This window comes from Danio rerio, chromosome 6 (assembly GCF_052040795.2).
Source record: "Danio rerio strain M-AB ecotype USA chromosome 6, GRCz13ab, whole genome shotgun sequence".
NCBI classification, from domain to species: domain Eukaryota; kingdom Metazoa; phylum Chordata; class Actinopteri; order Cypriniformes; family Danionidae; genus Danio; species Danio rerio.
This window is the reverse complement of record NC_141026.1, coordinates 31,563,660-31,582,902: the sequence shown is the minus strand read 5'-3', so window position 1 is coordinate 31,582,902 and position 19,243 is coordinate 31,563,660. Positions and strand designations below refer to the sequence as shown.

Genomic DNA, 19,243 nt, shown 5'->3' with positions numbered 1-19,243 from the left:
GACTTCTCTTTTTATTTCTGTTTCAATGGGGTTTCATTCACCCAAGTGTGAATCTTGTTTAAAGTCTTCTGTCCATCTTCAGAATACAATTGAAGCTACTGTAAAGCTTGAGAGGTTCTGTATTTTGGCGGAAATTTTAATCCAAGTATTAAAAACAACAAAAACACGTTCATATAAATCAAGTCTATTTTATATGAACAGATTTACTTAGGTTTTTTTCTTGGATATTAAAGCAATTATCAAATGATTCATATAGATAAATTTATGGTGTATGTGGCGATTCAAATAATACTTAAAAATCTCTGCTTTGGAATGATATGACGGTGAGTGAAGGATGATGATTCTTTTAACTTCACTGTATTATTAAGAGTCAGAGATATTTTGTTTTGCATGTACAGTTGAAGTCAGAATTATTATCCCCCCTTTGAATTTATTTATTTAATATTTCCCAAATGATGTTTAACAGAGCAAGGAAATTTTCACAGTATGTCTGCTATATTTTTTTCTTCTAGATAAAGTCTTAATTGTTTTACTTCGGCTAGAATTAAAGCAGTTTTAAATTTTTTTAAATACTATTTTAAGGTCAACATTTTTAGCCCATTTAAGCAGTTTTTTCCCCCCGATAGTCTACAGAACAAACCATCATTATACAATAACTTGCCTAATTATCCTAACCTACCTAGTTAAGCCTTTAAATGTCACTTTAAGCTGTATAGAAGTGTCTTGAAAAATATCTACCAATGTCTAAACAGACATTGTGGAAAAAATTAAAGGGGGGCTAATAATTCCGGGGGCTAATTATTCTGACCGCAACTCAATATGCACTGCATTTGTCTCCAAAAACAAGTTCTTTATGTGCTTTATATGAACCATCAAAGATCACAGTTTCAGCTAAAAACCTTTAATGTTTTAAAGAATTATAAGTACATTAACAGCAAGTTTTAATTTTCAGCTCACATCTGAAGATTGAAATCTTGTAATACAAAAGCACTGCAATGAGCTTTATTTCTATGCTATTTGAAAAGAAGCATTGAGCATTGAGCTGAACTTTTTAAGGTCACATGTCCTCATCACAAAAGCAAGATGGCCTTTTTTCAGTGTATTGGCTGCGTCCACAATCATCATGCCTCGTCCCAGTTCACCTCGTACCTCCACACGTACAGCACACCGCAAACTCTCTGTGATCACACTGCTGTCCAGACAGGCTGCCACAGCAAAGGCATCATAGGGGACAAACCCTTTCCCAAAGAGCACGTCTTTGTTGTTGCTGGAGTTAAAATCTCTAGAGTAGGCCCAGCACTTGGATGTGATCTTCTTTATGAATTGAGCAACTGATGTTTTCTGATTAACCAGTTCCTCAAAATACTCCTGGAAACATACGAAGCTCAAAATTTAGATGGTGTGTAACATTTGAATAGGTTTTTGCACATGATGGATGGGTCTTACCCAAGATAGTTTGTTTCTGCAAGTAAACTCCCAGGTTGCGATGTGTGTCGGGCAGGTGTATTCCTCCAAGACTACATAAGCTGATTCAGCATCCATCCTGAAATTAAACTCTGACGATGGCGTCATATTCCCCTTGCCTGGAAGATAAACAGGGTCCAGTTTGCATAGATGAAGCTGTTTGTTAAGAGTCCTGACCTGTGCTTCTTGGCTCTGACTTGATATTTATGTAATACATAATCATTGATAGTTACAGTACAGTTACTCATTCAGGGTGTCCAGTTTTTATAGAGCAGCAGTTTCCTTACCTTCCATGTTACCGCCCATTACATACAGATCCTTGAGTTTCTGAGGGAGACCGGGATCTAATCTAACAGCCAAAGCCAAGTTGGTGAGTGGACCAAGAGCTATGAGAGATACCTGTGTGTCAGTGAACAGACAAGTGCATTCCAATGTCATCCACAAGAGGGCACCACACAGGAGAAAAGATCATGTTCATTTCCTTTTTAAATGTTCTCTCTGTCAATGCTTTTCAACCTTTCTTTGATGCATCTTAATATTTACCATCATCACCATTAAACTCATGAATGAGACATCTATTGAATGCGCATGGCATCATCATAAATGTTTTATTCAACTTAAAACTTAAAATCTGTTCCGCTATCACCTGAACCTCTGTGAACAAACCTGGACCTGGTCTTCTCTTCACCACAACCCAGGCCTGTAGCCAGTGGGGGATCAGTGGTTTAAAAAACTCACTTCCCCACTGACAAAGTCTAGAATTTGGCCACTATATGAGTACATTTGTCCCATTTTTGACAGTATGCCATCATAAATTGTGAAAATAACCAATAAAAAGGATAAAGACAAATTAAGTTTTTACTTATTTAAATTTACAAATTCTGACTGAGGAAATGAGCTGGTGGCCAGTTTGTTACTTACCTAGAGGCTACAGTTTTTAATGTTGTTGTTGTTGTTGTTTTTTTAATTAGTTTTAATGAATTTCGAATTGTTTAATGGTGCAAGGTTGCAAATCTGTATTTAAAAGATTTCATACTTCACCATTCAACAAGGTAATGCAGCAAAGATTAATACCTAAAATATCGCTACAGTGCAGTATTTGAACCTATAGTTTAATAGAAATTAAGGTGAACAACTGCAAAAGCTTCACTTTTTGAGAAAAAAAAGAACCACCACTATCAATAGGCTGACTACAGGCAGTCACACAGGTGAGTGGGCTTGTGAAACCACCTGTAGAAAACACACTCTTTCATCTCACTGACACTTGCAACAGTTTTGCACATTTGCACCCTACATTTTCTTACAACAAACAGGCTACTATTAAAATTGTAATGTATACTTTATTGAGAATCTTATTAATCAGTGGTGGAAAGAGTACTGAAAAATCATACTCAAGTAAAAGTACCATCACTTGCCTAAAAATGTAGTGCAAGTAAAAGTATCTGTTGCAAATATTACTCAAAGTATGAGCAAAAAGTTGACCTTTCAAAAGTACTTAAAAGTAGTGAGCATCACACTAAACGTAACATTCTGTAGTGCATTTAGTTATCGCTCAGCAGGCACACAATGTCATAAGATGTTAATATAAGCTTAGATTTAGGTTGTGATGTCAGATGACCAAAATTCAATGTCTAGCCAGCATTTAAGGACAAAGTTATTTTGATGTCTAATAATGGCGTCAGATGACGTGGATATTTGGTTGATTTTAGGTTGTGTTAGATAGTGACCAAAATCCAACGTTGAGCCAAATCTTAAACCAACGTCCTGCTGACCTCAAATACTGACATTTATTAGTCAGGTGTGGCAACCAAAATCCAACATCTCATAGACGTCATAGTGGTAACATCTACACAACGTCAAACTAACAAAATTAGGCATTGATTTTAGGTTGGACATTGGACACTGACATCGGCCTGAAGATGGGTTCTGATGTCAACCAGATTATTATTATTATTTTATTATTATTTTTTTTCAAACAAAATGCATTGTCAATCTGATGTCATGTTGAATTCCTGTGCCTGCTAGGTGTTAAAAGCCATTTTGGTCATCATACAGTAAACATCCACCATCTTCTCATCAGTGACATGCATCTAAACAGTCTCTGGGTCAATGCATGTAAAGATTTTGGACATCTTCTTGGACACTTTTAATGCTTCCAAACAGTTTGCTGCAAATATAAAATCACCCATGTTTTGAAGTAGTTTATTATGATGAGATTAAACCTTCTATGTGTGATTTGATTGGACAGGAATCACAGGACTGGTTTTTCGAATCCCCATAGACAAGAAAAAATAAAGGATTGACTGCAGGTTGAAGGAAAGTAGTGGAGAAAAAGTTCTGATACAGCACTATAAATGTACTCGAGAACGTAAAAGTACATGTTTTTAAAACTACTCAGTTGATTACAATTTCTGAGGAAAAACTACTCAATTACAGTAATTTGAATATTTGTAATTTGTTACTTTACACCACAGTTAATTATTAATTTCAATTACCTAATTTCTTTTTAATACTCAAAAATTTCAGCCAGATACGTTATTTTTTAACCGTAGCTTAATGAAATGCAAGTTAACGTATTGAAATACAAAATTTATTTTCAGCTTGCACTGTTAAATCATTTTAAGCCCATCTTTTGATATAACATTTTCTACATTTAAAATAAATACATTAAATATTGAATAATATGTATGTATTTATATTTATTTTATTTTTATTATTTAAAAAATAACATTGTTATATAGTAAATAGAGTCGAATCTTAGAAGAAAAGCAGTCAAATCTGATTAATGGACGTGTAAACTAAAATAAAGCTGCATTAAGGCTTTCCAGGGTTAGATGGATAGATAGATAGATAGATAGATAGATAGATAGACAGACAGACAGACAGACAGACAGACAGACAGACAGATAGATAGACAGATAGAAAAACTCACTAAAATAAATCATCAACTAAAAGCAAATTAATTGTATTTATAAGTGGAATAAACATGCTTAAGAAATTAAATGTATTTAGATTTAAGTCAACATTTTATAAATACACAGGGTTATTAAAAAGCTAATTTCCTACCTGTCCTGGGTTTTCATTGACCAGCCTTAATATGGCATGAACCGCATGCTCTTTCTGTATCAGCTGCTTCCAATCCTCAGAGTTCTTCAGAACGCCTCCAAGCCCATCTGTGCCAAAGTGATCTTTCAGTGGCAGCTCTGGCCCAAGTAAAGGAGCCGCAGAACCTTTGAATACTGGAATCTGATAGAAAACGGTACAAAACATGCCATCTTAATGTTCCTTTCATCTCTGTTTTTGACATTTGCATTTTATTTAGACTGACCTGGGTTTGTTGACAGACTGTCAGGACCCGCATTACATTCATACACACATTGTCTACATTGGTGTTCCCGAAGCAGCAGGTGACGCCCAAAACCTTCACATTCGGAGCTGCCAGAGCAACTATGATTGCCAGAGCATCATCTATACCACAGTCTGTGTCGATTATCAGCAGCTTCTGTGCCATGATTTAATTCTACAAACATCAGTCAGGTAAACACACTTAATCACACACAGCAAGGGATTGGGAAGTTACAGTGCTCAGCATAAACGCGTACACCACATTTTAAAATAAAATCATTTTATCCATTTCTTAGTCAATAATATATTTACCTGCATTTGAACAAAACTGATTTACTAAACGTTTATAAATATTTTAGTCACCAAACATATTTAGAAATAGAAAGATATGCATTTAAATTAAAACTAAATATTGCACAAAAAAGATCAAAACTACATTGATTTTTCATCTTGATATTTTTTATTTGATATTTTCCTCTAACATATACATTTGTGTGTACAAATTTTTGATCTGATATGGTAAGTTTTTTTCAGTTTGGCTCCAGTACTGACTAATCTAATTTATAGGTACATATATTTTATTGTAAAGCATCCTATATAAAATATTAATTTGAAAGGCAGATCTGTGAGGTGTATATTTATATCTGATGAGCACTGTACACACATGGAGATTACTAACCATAGTTAATTTGTTACTAACCACCTCAGTTATTGGTCAATACATTTAAGACATCAAGTAAATGTGTTCCAAAGTAATGTGTAATCGTGTTTAATGTTTTTTTGAAAAAGTAAAAAATTATTATCAAAATCTGAAAAACTCAATCATCAGATCTGTTTGAGTTTCTTTTTTCTGTTAAACACAATAGAAGATAGACCAATGTTGGAGCTATTGACATCAATATTACATTTTTTTTTCTACAGTGAATGTCAGTGGATACAGGCTTTAACATTATTCAAACTATCTTTTTTTTTAGTTCAACAGAAAAAAAAACTCATAAAGGTTCTAAACCACTTAAGGTTGAACATTTTACTTTTTGGGTGAACCGTCCCTTTAACTATATTAAAACCTTTAAACTTCAGAGCTGCCTGTTTGGAATAATCAACAAAGTGCTGCAGTATTATTATACTGATTTAATTATATCTATAAAAGTTGCTGCTAAAATGTTAGCTGCAGATTTGCTTCTGTTTCTGGGTTAAGATACTTGCTCTACAGACCTCAGTTGTACAGTAATTGTGCAGGGTTTAAAAAGTCTTCAAATGTCTTAAATTTAAAAAACAAAATTTTAGGCCTTAAAGTTTTAAAATATTGTGTTGTAGGTCTTAAATTCTTAACTTCTTACTGCTTTTATTCTAGCTGAAATAAAACAACTAAGACTTTTTCCAGAAGAAAAAATATTATCAGACATACTGTGAACATTTCCTAGCTCTGTTAAACATCATTTGGGCAATATTTAAAAAAAGAAAAAAAAAAAAAGAATCAAATGAGGGCTAATAATAATTCTGAATTCAACTGTGTAAGTATATATATATATATATATATATATATATATATATATATATATATATATATATATATATATATATATATATATATATATATATATATATATATATATAAACAGAGCATATCCCTTTACATGACCTTCTATTTATAAAAAACCTATTTACAGAAATATGGGGGAGTAGACATAATATATATAAATAGATATGAAACTTAAGGTTTTATAATGGAAACGCATTAGGTTAAATAGGAGTTATATTTAATTATATCCATTATATATAGGAGTGATATTCCTTTGGACAAAAATCCAACAAATATATGATTTTGATTATTCAAGTAATTTTTCAACAATAAATTTACTTTTAACAATGCTAAACTTGTCATTTAAAAAAAGAAACATTTATTTTTATTTTTTCTGTTTTCTTGACACATTAAAATTTGTGGCTAAGAAATAACTACATCAATTTTTTTTCCCCAAACTTCCATTGGCCCAATCAGGCTTTAGAAAAACAAACCTTTGTGTTTAGCCTAGTATGAGTGTAAAATTTCATTCTTAATGGTCTTGAAAGGTTTTAATTTGACTTGATGAAACCTGCAGAAACTAAACTCCGTTGTGGTACTGATGACTTTCTATCAGCTTGAATCTAAATACATTACATACTAGTAGATGTTTGTGCTAATGAGTAGTTTAATAGGTTACCATAGTTCAGAATCTGTTGAGTAGGTTATAACATAGTATATGATATTTTCTAAAAAATAAATAATCATCAAAATAAATTAATGTGATAAGAGCTATATTATACTGTATTGCACATGTAATAAAACTAAAACAGTTCTAACAGTGATTATTTTAAACAAAAATATTTAATATTAATTTTAAAAAGTTACTTTAGAAAAGTTACTTTATAAAAATGGAAAAAATATATGAAGAGTTCAGATGCAAAAACCTCTAAATGCCATCTAAAATTTTCTTGTAAAACAAGGGATTTTATCAGGCTCCTCTGTGTAGGTTCAGTAATTTCCCTTTTATGCCATAAAATTAGTTATTTTTATGGTCTTTAAAGTGTAATAATTCAACAGGAACATAGGAGGCTGAAAAAAATGCTACATTTTAGTGGAAATTTCAGACGCCACTTTTTTTTTTGCATCTGAACTCTTCATATTGTGACAAGAGATCAAAGTTCACTTACGCAACTTCCTAACAGCTTCTTCTTGAAAATTATTTTGTAATATTAAAAGTAGTTAAAATACAATAACTTTTAAGAATAATCTAACTTAAAACTATATAAATATGAACATTTCAAAATAAACTGCCAGTCTGTACTCAACTCATTATCATCCAATGTTACTTTCTGCAGGTTGTCTTAAACTAGAAAAATAAAATACTTGTAATAAAAGCATATTTAACAGGTATTTTAAAAAATTATATGAATTATTACTAGACATTTGTTGCTCACCTACTCCAGTATCGCACCTGCCTAAGGATTCTGTTCATTGAGAAGCAGTTCAGTTCACTTTCCAGACAACCACGCTCTACTTCCCCTAAAAGATTCCAACGAAGGAGGTGGAACGCTTTTTAAGATTATCTACATTTACAAACCTATTTGCCATAACCTTTAATGTTTTATATAAACATCGTAATCTTTACCCATGGAATATTGCGTTATACATTCTGAAATTCCTCGACACATAAACTTTGTCAATAAATCATGCATTGGCAATTTCTATGCTGATCTACACCCCTGTCGTTGGAGATGGTATAGTCCGTTGAAACACAGCTAGGCAGTCAGAGAGGTCGCGCAGCGCATTTTATATAAAATATTCCTGCTGAACTTGCGAGGTAAGTGCATGTTGACAGTTTTTATTATTATTTTAAACGACTAATTAATGAAAGAGAAACATTAGCATCGTATTATAACGCATTTTATGTAAAAAATAATTATTTACAAGAGACTATTGATGGCTACATTGATGCTGCTTAGCTGTTGATATTCGTTATCTGGATAATTTATATGGTGTCTTCGGTAACGTAGTTTAAACGTCTAGCTACTGCGGCCATTTAATCAGTAATCTTTTCCTAAAATATTGCCCGACCGTCATCGATTAAGAATGACCTAAATGATGTTTGTGTTGACGATGAGGAGGGTGATGATGATGTATGTGAAATTCAAGCATGTGTTACCATCAGCTTTAGTCTATTGAAATGATGAAGCTGCAAGCTGCTGTCAGTCTCAGATGATACTGGCCCATTATTTTCATCCAGTTTTTCTTCGATAGCAATTTCTGGCCTGCGTTAGCACCATATAATCATCAATAATCATGGTGATGAAGTAAATAGTGCCATACCACACCTTAGTTAACAAAAAACGCCTTTCTATATTTTGGTTGTTATATTTGTTGACATGTGCGTGACTGTAGTTACTCATGTTGCAGTTCAGATGTTCAGTTCAGAGACGTTTTAAAATATTAATCGTATTTACGAATCATTGTGGCATGTTCTGTAAAGAAAACCACTGAGGGAAACAACAGGCAAGAGAAACACACAACCTTAATGACTGAAAAGATAATATTTGTATACTTAATTTTTTTATCAGCCTATAAAATAAATATAAAATAAAATAATATAAAGTCGCCTATAAAATGCTTTTTTTTTACTTTAAGTCAACAAAAATGACTAGTTTGTCAAAGGTAAAGCTAAGTTTAGCATTAATATATTTAGATTTTAGATGAGTAAACAATGGTGATTTGTGTTGCGTATTTTTTTCTGAGCGAGACCATTTACTCTAAAACGACTTCAAATAGATTGAATAAATTAGTGTAGTGAATTGTGTTATTTTAATTGTGTCACTTATTCTTTTATCACTTTGTCTTCTTGCTATTATTACATTACACTGTAATTTTATAGTTCTGTTTTCTATTTTGTTCCTAATTGTAGTCGGTGGATTATTTTGGGACTGAGTCATCATATCTGCGGTACACCTGACCTGTTGGTTATTCTCTTAACCATCATCCCAGTTCTCCATTCAATGCCTTACACTGTGGAAAGTGAAGGCGCCAAGGTATCCGCTAGTACAGATCAGGAGGCCCCATCACGGGCCCCGGGACGAGAGGATGAACGTGAGCGCAGCTTCCTGAGCCCCATGATGCGAGATGCTCTGCGGGTACGACGGGCCTCCAGCGCAGAGCTCCAGCTTCCATGGACGTGCCCTGTAACCCACTCCAGGGAGAAGTTCTACACCGTCTGCTCGGACTATGCCCTGCTCAACCGAGCTCGACCAGTTATCACATCCGAAGATGCATCACAGACCAATCCTGACAGCGGGACATCATTAGCCAAGAGCAACACAGCAACATCTTCTCAGAGTCACTCAGGGGGAATAAGCGTATCTTTAGATGGGAACTGTGATATGGAGGTTGTGTCCTCCAGCAACAAGCCTGTGCTGGCCTGGGAGATTGACACCTCAGATTTTGATGCCGTTTTAACCCGGAAAGCCAGAACAAGTACGTTTCTGTCTAAAATAATCACACCTACACATCCACATATACAGCGGCTAAAATAAGTATCGGACATATCACCATTTTTCTGTTGGTACTGTTGATTTGATTTTTTTCTCCAGATGTTGGTAAAAACCAAAGTAATCCATACAAACAAAACAAACTAATTAGTTTAGAAATTAGTTTTGTGTAATAACATGAAATGACACAAGAAAAATAGTGAGAGAAAAGTGTAAAGATAGATAGAAAGACAGACAGGAGCAGAAATCTCTGTTTACAGAAACCTTATCAATTAATTTATATTTCCTGCTTCTGTTCCAACATTACACACCTTCATTACTAGACGATGAAGATGAATTGGGGGTGGAATTTTCAGCAAGATAATGTTTTCAGAAAAGAAAGTAAAGCTGCAACAGTGGCCTAGCCAACCACCTGACCTGAATCCAATAGAAAATAAGAAATAAAGATCAGAGGCAATAAAAAGCCTTTTATACACTAAATACATTTCACTAGTACATTGTTTTCTCCTTGTGTCATTTCATTTATTTTTTTTTTTAATTCAGTTCAATTTAATACTGATGTCAGTAAATGTGTAGGTGTAGAGGTCATTGATTTAAATGACATCAGCACATCACTAGTCTCTCACACTGCTCTGCTGTGATCCTGATCTGCATTTCTACAGTCTCCTCCTCAGTTTACTGATTGTAGGAGTTTAATTTCCTTTATTTTGTCAGCAATAATCTTCCAGAGATTTTCAGTCAGGTTTAGGTCAGGACTCTGGGCATGTCGTTTTATTATTTAAGTTTTTTCAGTTTCTAGAAACTGCTTTGCTATTATGCATAACAATTGCTGGCTGTTTGGGCCACTAAGGAATCACTTGTTGCTAAAGAAGCTTCTGATAAACATTTGCATGAACCTCTTGCCTGTATTTGTATAAAAGGCCATTGTCCTGTCTTTTTTTGCATTTATGTTTTATAAATTACCAGCTTTTTTTGGTGGACCTTTATGATTTAGTGACCTTGTAAAGTTGCAATATCCTAGAAATATTTTAGATTTGGAAGAACAATTTCTTTCATTATTGACCTTATTCTTCAATGAGGAAGTGCGCTCGTTTTTGCAATTGTTAACTTCCAATTCAGCTCACAATGGGAGAAATGACTAGGAATAATAAACCGCAGAAAACGGTCAAACTAATTGCTCTACAAACAAGTGTTTGTATGATTATTCAAACAAAGTAAAATCATATAATAAGTAAATGTCAGTTTGCAACATCAAGCAGCTTAACAAGCTGTTTTTAACATCAAAAAATGAATGGAGATGAATGAAACCGGAAGTCTCGAGCCAAAAAGATTCAGATGGCTCTTTCCACAAATGGCTGTGTAAATATAGCTGAAAAAGCCTCATCCCATTTGGCCTTGATCTGGATAACTTGTCTGGGGGTTTCACTGACTGTCTAAGATGGTGAGCAGATCTAAAGTCAGTGAAAACTGGAGGGTTGGCTGCCAGTTAAATAGGCTTTGTCAGACAATTATGAATTTATCTCTGGGTACCAGATTAACATCAATAACTGGGAAGAATCAGAAATCTTTTTTTTTTTTAATAATTATTTTTTAGGGGTTTTTACCTTTATTATAATAGGACAGTGGAGATTTAGAGACAGGAAAGTTTAGAGAGCAGAGATAGGGGAAGGGTCGGCAAAGGATCTCGAGCTGGTAATTGAACTTTAACTGGTCGCCGTGAACACCTCGGTGCCATGTGTCAAGGCTCTAACTACAAGGCTATTGCCGCTGATAAAAGTATTGATGCTTAGCGAAGATGCTTAAAAAATAAAAATAATGACCCAAAATTCAGGAAGTTAAAGATTGCACTCTAATTTCCAATGTTATTAGGGTTATTTGCAAGTGGTTGAGCATAATAATGCCAGGAGAATGAGCTCATTCTGACCATCTGCTGTATTTATATAACTCCAAAGATGATGTCACTGGCACGGTTAACTGTAAAACTTGGATTTAAATGCATACCAACAAGCTTCATTTGCAAATAATCTCAGGTTCAGAGTTTATGGAGAGATTGTATTGGACTTTTGCCATCACTCATTGATTAAATGCTGTGTAGAGATTACAAGAGTACAAGATTGCTGATCTGAGAAATCTTTACCAAGACAAAGAACACAGAACAGATTCAGACTGATAATCAATCTCTCAACTAGTATACTGAAGCTAAACACAGAGCTTACTTTTATCCAAACCCCAGTCATTTTCACTGTATTGTAAGAGACTCTTATGTATTCCAATGAATCATGTATCTACTACTTGATGAGTGAGTGTAAATTTAAACCAGCACGAATATAAAATAAATTATTACAGTGATATTAAAAGATTGCATTTGTGTTGTTTCTCAGGTAATTTGAAGAAATTCAACACTAAGAAAATGAAATCATCTGACAGGCCAAGCAGAAACCTGCAAGATGTCCCGCCACAAGCCTCTCTAGATGAAATCAAACAGAGAAAAGTGCTGGACCTCCGTAGATGGTATAAACATATTGGAACTAGATATGAGATCTAAAAAGTACGCTTTTTTTTCATGCGTTTTCTCTGATGTTCAAGGTACTGCATCAGCCGACCACAGTATAAAACATCATGTGGAATCTCTTCACTTGTTTCTTGCTGGAACTTTCTCTACAGTACTCTCGGAGCAGGCAGGTCTGTGTGTTCCTAGCTGACATTTTTGGCTAATTCATGAAATAATATTATATGAGACTTGCTGTAAGCTGTTCAAAACTATACTAAGGATTATATTTTTTGGCAAAAACATCACATTCATTGAATCTGTTCTTGTGTTCAGATTTTTGGCCTAATCTAGTAGAAAATGCAAAGAGTAACCTTAAGGATTTTTTTGTTCAGTCTCCCACCTATTTCTCAAGAAGAAGCTCTGCATATACTTGGATTTCAGCCTCCGTTTGAAGATATCAAATTTGGACCATTCACTGGCAATGCCACTTTAATGAGGTTAGATCGCTGCATCTTTTGCTCTTTTTGAAAAATAAGCTTTTGTGGTTTCTCAAAATGTGTTAAAATATACATCTATTGCTGTTTTAGATGCTACACTACTAAACATGTACTTTATGGGCATTTATTTGATGAGAATTGCAGGGAAATATACATTTTCTGTTTTAATTTTAATCAATTTAATTCTAAGTCGTTTTTATGTACCTCTTGTTAGTGCTTTGTACATTGAGCATGTTATATATATATATATATACACCCCTGATAAGTTGATAAGGGAATAAATGAATATTTATATACAGTTGAAGTCTGAATTATTAGCCGCCATTGAATTTTTTTCTTCTTTTTAAAATATTTTCCAAGTATGTCTGAAAATATTTTTTCTTCTGGAAAAAGTCTTATTTGTTTTATTTCGGCTAGAATAAAAGCTGTTTTTAATTTTTTAAACACCATTTTAGGGACTGTTATACAATAACTTGCCTAATTACCCTAACCTGCCTAGTTAACCTAATTAACCTAGTTAACCTTTAAATGTCACTTTAAGCTGTATAGAAGTGTCTTGAAAAATATCTAGTCAAATATTATTTACTGTCATCATGGCAAAGATAAAATAAACCAGTTATTAGAAATGAGTTATTAAAACTATTATGTTTAGAAATGTGTTGAAAAAAAATCTTCTCTCCGTTAAACAGAAATTAGGGAAAATATAAACAAGCGGTCTAATAATTCAGGGGGGCTAATAATTCTGACTTCAACTGTACATCTCATCAAGGTTGCATTAAATAGATCAATACAGAAGTAATATTGTTAAATGTTTTTACAGTTCAATAAATCGTTTTCTATTTGAATATTTATTCTTGTGATTTGAGCAGGATTATTCTAATCTTCCGTGTTACATGAACTTCGAGAAGTCATTCGAATATGATGATTTAATGCCTAAGAAACATTGAGATGTGCTGCTTAATAATTTCAAAATAACAACAGGAAGTTTTTTAAACAATGTTAAGGCCTTCACATTTAAAATGATTGTACTCATCCCAAACTGTGTAGTGTACATGATCTATTTTTATTTTTGTTATCGATGCAGATGGTTCAGACAAATCAATGATAATTTTCGTGTTCGGGGTTGCTCATATATTCTGTACAAGCCTCATGGGAAGCACAAGACAGCAGGAGAGACAGGTATGTGAACATCAAATACTTTTTCTTTCTAAGAAAATCAGAGACAACAAAATATTGCTTCATGCTACATATTGTTTTACAAAGCACATTTTGATGCTTAAACAGCAATTTAAATGTAAAATTTCCTTAATTTATATAGTTTATCTATTATAAAATCATATATTGTCAAAAAAATAAATTGCATGCATGTTGTAGAGCATGTTTTTTTCTTTGTAGCCGAGGGGGCGCTCATGAAGCTGACACAGGGTCTTAAAGACGAATCCATGGCCTACATTTATCACTGTCAGAATCACTACTTCTGTCCTGTGGGCTATGAAGCTACTCCACTGAAAGCAACCAAAGCATACAGGTACAGCATACAGCAAACCATTTCACTGCTCACTCGGTTCAAAAATTGACATAATTCTAAAAAATAAAGGTAACAAAACATCTTTTGTAATCTAATAAATGCTGTTTATCTGTTTCTACTAAACAAATAATACAGAAAAAAAAGTTTTTAACATTGTTAATAGAAAATGTATCTTCAACAAAAAATCAGCACGGTGGACTGATTTATGAAGGACCCTGAATTAATGATGCTGAAAATACAATCACATATCTATTTTTACAGTCATTTATTTGGTGAAATAAATAAAATACAAAAGACTTGTATTAAGCACTAATACTATTACTTTTTTCAGAATTTTCATCAAAAAGATTTTGATTAAAACATTTTTGTATTTGAAAGCATTTTTGCACAAAACATTTTTAAAATTCACGGTAACCACACACTTTTTACGAGGAATGTTCACCCAAAATTGTAAATTCTGTCATCATTTCCTACCCTTCCCTTGTAACAAACTATTTAGAGTTTATTCATTCATTGATTTTCTTTTTTTAGTCCCTTTATTAATCAGGGGTCGCAACAGCGGAATGAACCGCTAACTTATTCAGCATATGTTTTACGCAGCGGATGCCCTTCCAGCCACAACCCAGTACTTGGAAACATCCATACATGCAAACTCCACACAGAAATGCCAACTGACCCAGCTGGGGCTCGAACCAGCGACCTTATTGCTGTGAGGCGATGGTGCTACCCACCGTGATGCCCCATTTTGAGTTTATTTGTTCTGTTAACCACATAAAAAGCTATTTTGAAGAAAGCGGAAAAACTGCAACCATTAAATTCTATAGTATTTTGTTTTTTTTCCAACAATGGCACACACAACAAACTCAAACAGGTTTAGAAATACTTGAGTCAGTTTTCATTTTGGGGTGAACTATTCCTTTAAACAGTAGTGTAAAAGATCAATAAGTTTAAGCAATGAGTTCTGGAATAACACAATGTAAAGTTATGAAAGTATTAACCTCTATCACATTTTTAAGACCTTTTGTCTTTAATTAATAATGAAGTTTATTCATGTTTTAAATTCAATTCTTCATAGGGGACCACTGCCTCTTAATGAGATGGAGCACTGGATTCTCATTGGTGAACCAAGCCGGAAACATCCTGCAATCCACTGTAAAAAGTATGGTTCACTCTATGGATTTCTAGTCTTTGGTAACATTATAAACATTATGCCCACATTCTAACTTTATTTTTCATCAGATGGGCAGACATCGTGACGGACCTAAATACTCAGAACCCAGAATACTTAGACATTCGCCATATTGAGAGAGGCATACAGTATCGCAAAACCAAGAAGGTATGTCATTTATACGAGTCAATAATGGCGGAGCAACAGAATAATCTGACCCAGTTACCTTTCCATAACAATTTGATTGCTGTCATCAGTGTTGGGGTAATGCATTACTTGTAACATGAATTCTGTAATTAGATTATTTTTTTATTTTAAATAACTAGTAAAGTAACATTCATTTTTAATTTCCAAGAAAACATCTGAGTTACTTTTTCTCATTTATTGACTAACAGCTCCCCTGACCCATTTGTTGAGATAAATCAGGATTAAGTGCAGATGTTTGCTGTGTAGGAAGAGTAAACGTGCTGTTTACTGTAGTTCTACCTTAAATGTGAATGTCTCACTTGCACAGATTCAATATCCTTCAGTTACCTTAAAATGAGAAAAGTCTGTGAAGTGCAAACTTGGGATATTCAATGCTGAAGAGTGTTTTGTTTTATGTATCCTATTTTTTGTGTACATGCAGAAAAGTTAGTTTGAGCTGCTCTTCAACTGTACAGATGTGAATTTACATTTCCTTTAGTCTGAAGTTTATTCACTTCACTTTAAAACATTTTAAACTTTTAAATTTGAACTTTTTCATATTTTACAAACAAGCAAGTGCAGCCCAGATGAAAAAAGTAACATAATGCATTACTTTCCTTTTTTTAGAATAACAAATGTAGTCGGCGCCAATAGCCTAGTGGTTAGTCCATCAAGACATGGCACTGAGGTGCTTGGGGCGACCCAAGTTTGATTCCCGGTTTGAGGTTTTGCCAACTGATCCATCCCCTCTCTCTGCTGATCACACTTTCCTGTCTGTAATCTCCACAGTTCTGTCCAAAACCCCAAAGAAAATAATAAGTAGGATATTTATTACCATAAAGCACTGTAAAATTGTAATATATTACTTTTAAAAGTAACTTTTCTCAATGCTGATCGTCACTTGGAAATGCATTTACACCCTGTTGTCTGTATCCATCAAGTTAATCATGAGAACAATTTGATTGCTTCCTGTCTAATCATCTAGACTTGTTGTTGGTTCCTACTGAAACAGAATATTCATTTGGGAGTGGGGCTTTCTTTTTGCACATCATTCCCCCATAGCAAACTAAAGGTAAATGGGGTAAGGTTAAGAATATTGTACGTCAGAAGAAAAGGACCGCCACTCCAAATGTGGAAGCAAATTGTCAGACTCTTTAAATGACGATTACCAAAACAAATGTTTGTTTTTTCAGTTGATAAAGCTGTACAGATGAATTGTTCACCTAAAGAATAACAATGTGCATGAGCAAAATAAACATTGTAAATTTGGATTTTGAACTTTGAAATATATGGCCTTGTACGGAGATGTTGTGGCTGGTTCTAATGTTTTAGCTTATCTGTGTATGCTTCTAAGTGTTACTTTGCGGAATATAGTTTAATACTTCCAATAAGGTAATTCTTGACATTTCTGTAGGTTGGAGGCAATCTGCATTGCATCATGGCCTTCCAGAGAGTGAACTGGCAAAAATTGGGACCATGGGCGCTGAATCTGGAAAACCTGAGGCATGATCTCCATCATCAGGCTCCAGAACACAGAGGCCAAGCTTCCACAGAGGACAGTTCTGAGGAGCGAACGGTGAAACGCCTGGGTAGGTCTCTCAGCACGGGGAACAAGCCTGAAAATGCCTGGAAGCGTTTGTCCAACACAGCCGAGTACAGGCACAGAGGCTCTCCAGACAGTGACCTGGATGAAGACATCACTGACTAAATATGAAGGGCCAGGTGGGTTTCGACACTTTTATTCAAGATTATTAACCTTCCAGGTTATTAGCTATAGTTAAAGGTTACAATCCGGTATGAGGTTGTGATGTAAGAGTTAGTGCTCAGACTGGTAAACTTAAAAATAGAAGTTTGACGCCGATAAGAATATGGGATAGAGCTCTTGTGGAGGACATCTGTGAAATACTGACAGCAATGTGAATCAAGTTACACTGGCTTTGGTGATGTGCAGATAAATAAAGGTTTAAAATACTATGAAATGGCTTTTCGGGAAGAGGTTTAAGGATTAGTTCACCCCTAAATGAAAATTGTCATCATTTACTCATCATGATCATTTTAAAACAGTTTGACATTTGTTAATTTTTGGATTGAAAAATTAATATTTTAATGAAACTAAAAAGATTTCTGAATTCTGATCCCCAAACATGAACTGGTAAGTCTATTAAATAGTCATTCTGTGTATCAGCCTTTTAAGTTAAATTACATTAGTAAGTACTAGTGAGTATTACACTTTGAAAATAATCTGACAACACATTAATATATGTACCAATATTATGCATTGATGCAGTTGATGCATTGACATGGGAAAGCAAGTTTAAAAATTAAAAATTGAACCCTGACTAACAAGCAACGAGTGTTTAGCAGTTAGTGCCACAAACCAAGCTCATTCATCACTGAGGGAATGCGTGCAATTTTTTTGTGCATGTACTTGAAAACGTAAAATTTTGTGGTGCATTTAGTTATTGAATAAGTCCATTTGGTTATTTTAAATCGTCATACAGTTGGCATCTTTCATTTTCGGATTAGTGAAATACAGTCTCTCAGTCGTCGTGTGTAACAATTTTGCGTCTTTTTGGACACTTTAAAAATGCAGCAAACTTAAACAGTGTGGAAGTGTACAAACATGTAAAATGTCTGTGTAATGGAGTCAGTCCGTCTGATGCATTTTCTTTTTAATAATTTGATTTAACCGATAATCACAGTGTTATTCTATGTAGCCAAATGAAAGCTTAATATGGCTTTAAAACGGTTTGATTTATGTATTGTAAATACCTAAATTGTTATAGCTACCTTTTGTTTGTTTTATATTGGTTTATTAATTTAATGTGATTTTATTATATTCGATATTTGTACATCTTTCAATTATTTCAATATAGCTTAGGCTATTTTATCAAGATATGACACTATTGTTTTGAGTCTACAAAAGTGGACTTGTAATTTGTAAAGTTGTATGTCTTTCTGTTGCATTCATATTTTGTATTAATCTTCAAAATAAATAAAAAAGAAAGAAGCCGCTTGCGGTATCAACAGAGCTGTCAAGCAAGCGCTCTTTTTGCGTGGTTTCTCACACACACACACACACTGGCATCTAATGCGCACGCACAAACACATCTTTTAAACTTGACAAAAACTCTTGACAACCTTTACTAGCTGCTGTGTCTTTAATATGGCGTATAGATTATTATGCGTTACTAAAACATCAAGGAGGACGCAGCAAAGAAAAGTCACTTATAAATTAAAACTTTATTTTATGCAACAGCCTTACATTTAAAAGGGAAACAGGAGGGTGATCATAAGCAAAAAGACCCCAGCCTATAAAGCTAGATGTTTTCTTTCCCTTATTTATTTATTTGTTTGGCGCATGTACTCGTGTGCGATCGGAAAACTAGTGTAATAACGGCATGCAATCTTTACCAAACTCGGGCAAAGTCCGCCTCTTCTTTCACTCTTCCCCGAAGCCCCAGCTTGCCCTCTTTGGCCCAAGGTATTCGGCGGGCTAAAAAAAGCTGGCTGCTGGCCCCGAGAAAGCCCCACTTTGGCCCGATCAG

General features: G+C 34.1%; 1 protein-coding gene and 1 gene segment (V, D, J or C); one reads left to right on the top strand and one right to left on the bottom strand.

Annotated features, from left to right (window-relative positions):
* Positions 1-885: 885 nt before the first annotated feature.
* On the bottom strand, positions 886-7,829 carry si:ch211-201h21.5. 3 transcript variants are annotated; one of them, XM_087255632.1, is made up of 6 exons: positions 7,772-7,829; positions 4,793-4,984; positions 4,531-4,710; positions 1,752-1,863; positions 1,447-1,583; positions 886-1,368 (listed from the first exon to the last, which is right to left on the bottom strand). In XM_087255632.1, exons 2-6 carry the CDS (start codon positions 4,973-4,975, stop codon positions 1,009-1,011), a joined length of 972 nt encoding a protein of 323 aa, XP_087111758.1. In that variant the 5' UTR covers positions 4,976-4,984; positions 7,772-7,829; the 3' UTR covers positions 886-1,008.
* Positions 7,830-8,111: 282 nt separating this feature from the next.
* On the top strand, positions 8,112-18,956 carry bivm (basic, immunoglobulin-like variable motif containing). The segment is given in 10 exon segments: positions 8,112-8,150; positions 9,246-9,811; positions 12,207-12,336; positions 12,412-12,507; positions 12,709-12,813; positions 13,898-13,992; positions 14,209-14,341; positions 15,417-15,500; positions 15,581-15,677; positions 17,110-18,956. Coding segments are annotated over 9 exon segments (1,509 nt in total).
* Positions 18,957-19,243: the final 287 nt, after the last annotated feature.

Excerpts from the sequence above, each read along its gene's own strand:
- si:ch211-201h21.5 (XM_087255632.1), bottom strand. The coding sequence starts at position 4,975 with ATGGCACAGAAGCTGCTGATAATCGACACAGACTGTGGTATAGATGAT. Across the intron at positions 1,864-4,530 it reads TCAATGAAAACCCAGGACAG|GTATCTCTCATAGCTCTTGG; the intron begins GTAGGAAATTAG and ends ACTGACACACAG. Across the intron at positions 1,369-1,446 it reads GCAGAAACAAACTATCTTGG|GAGTATTTTGAGGAACTGGT; the intron begins GTAAGACCCATC and ends GTATGTTTCCAG.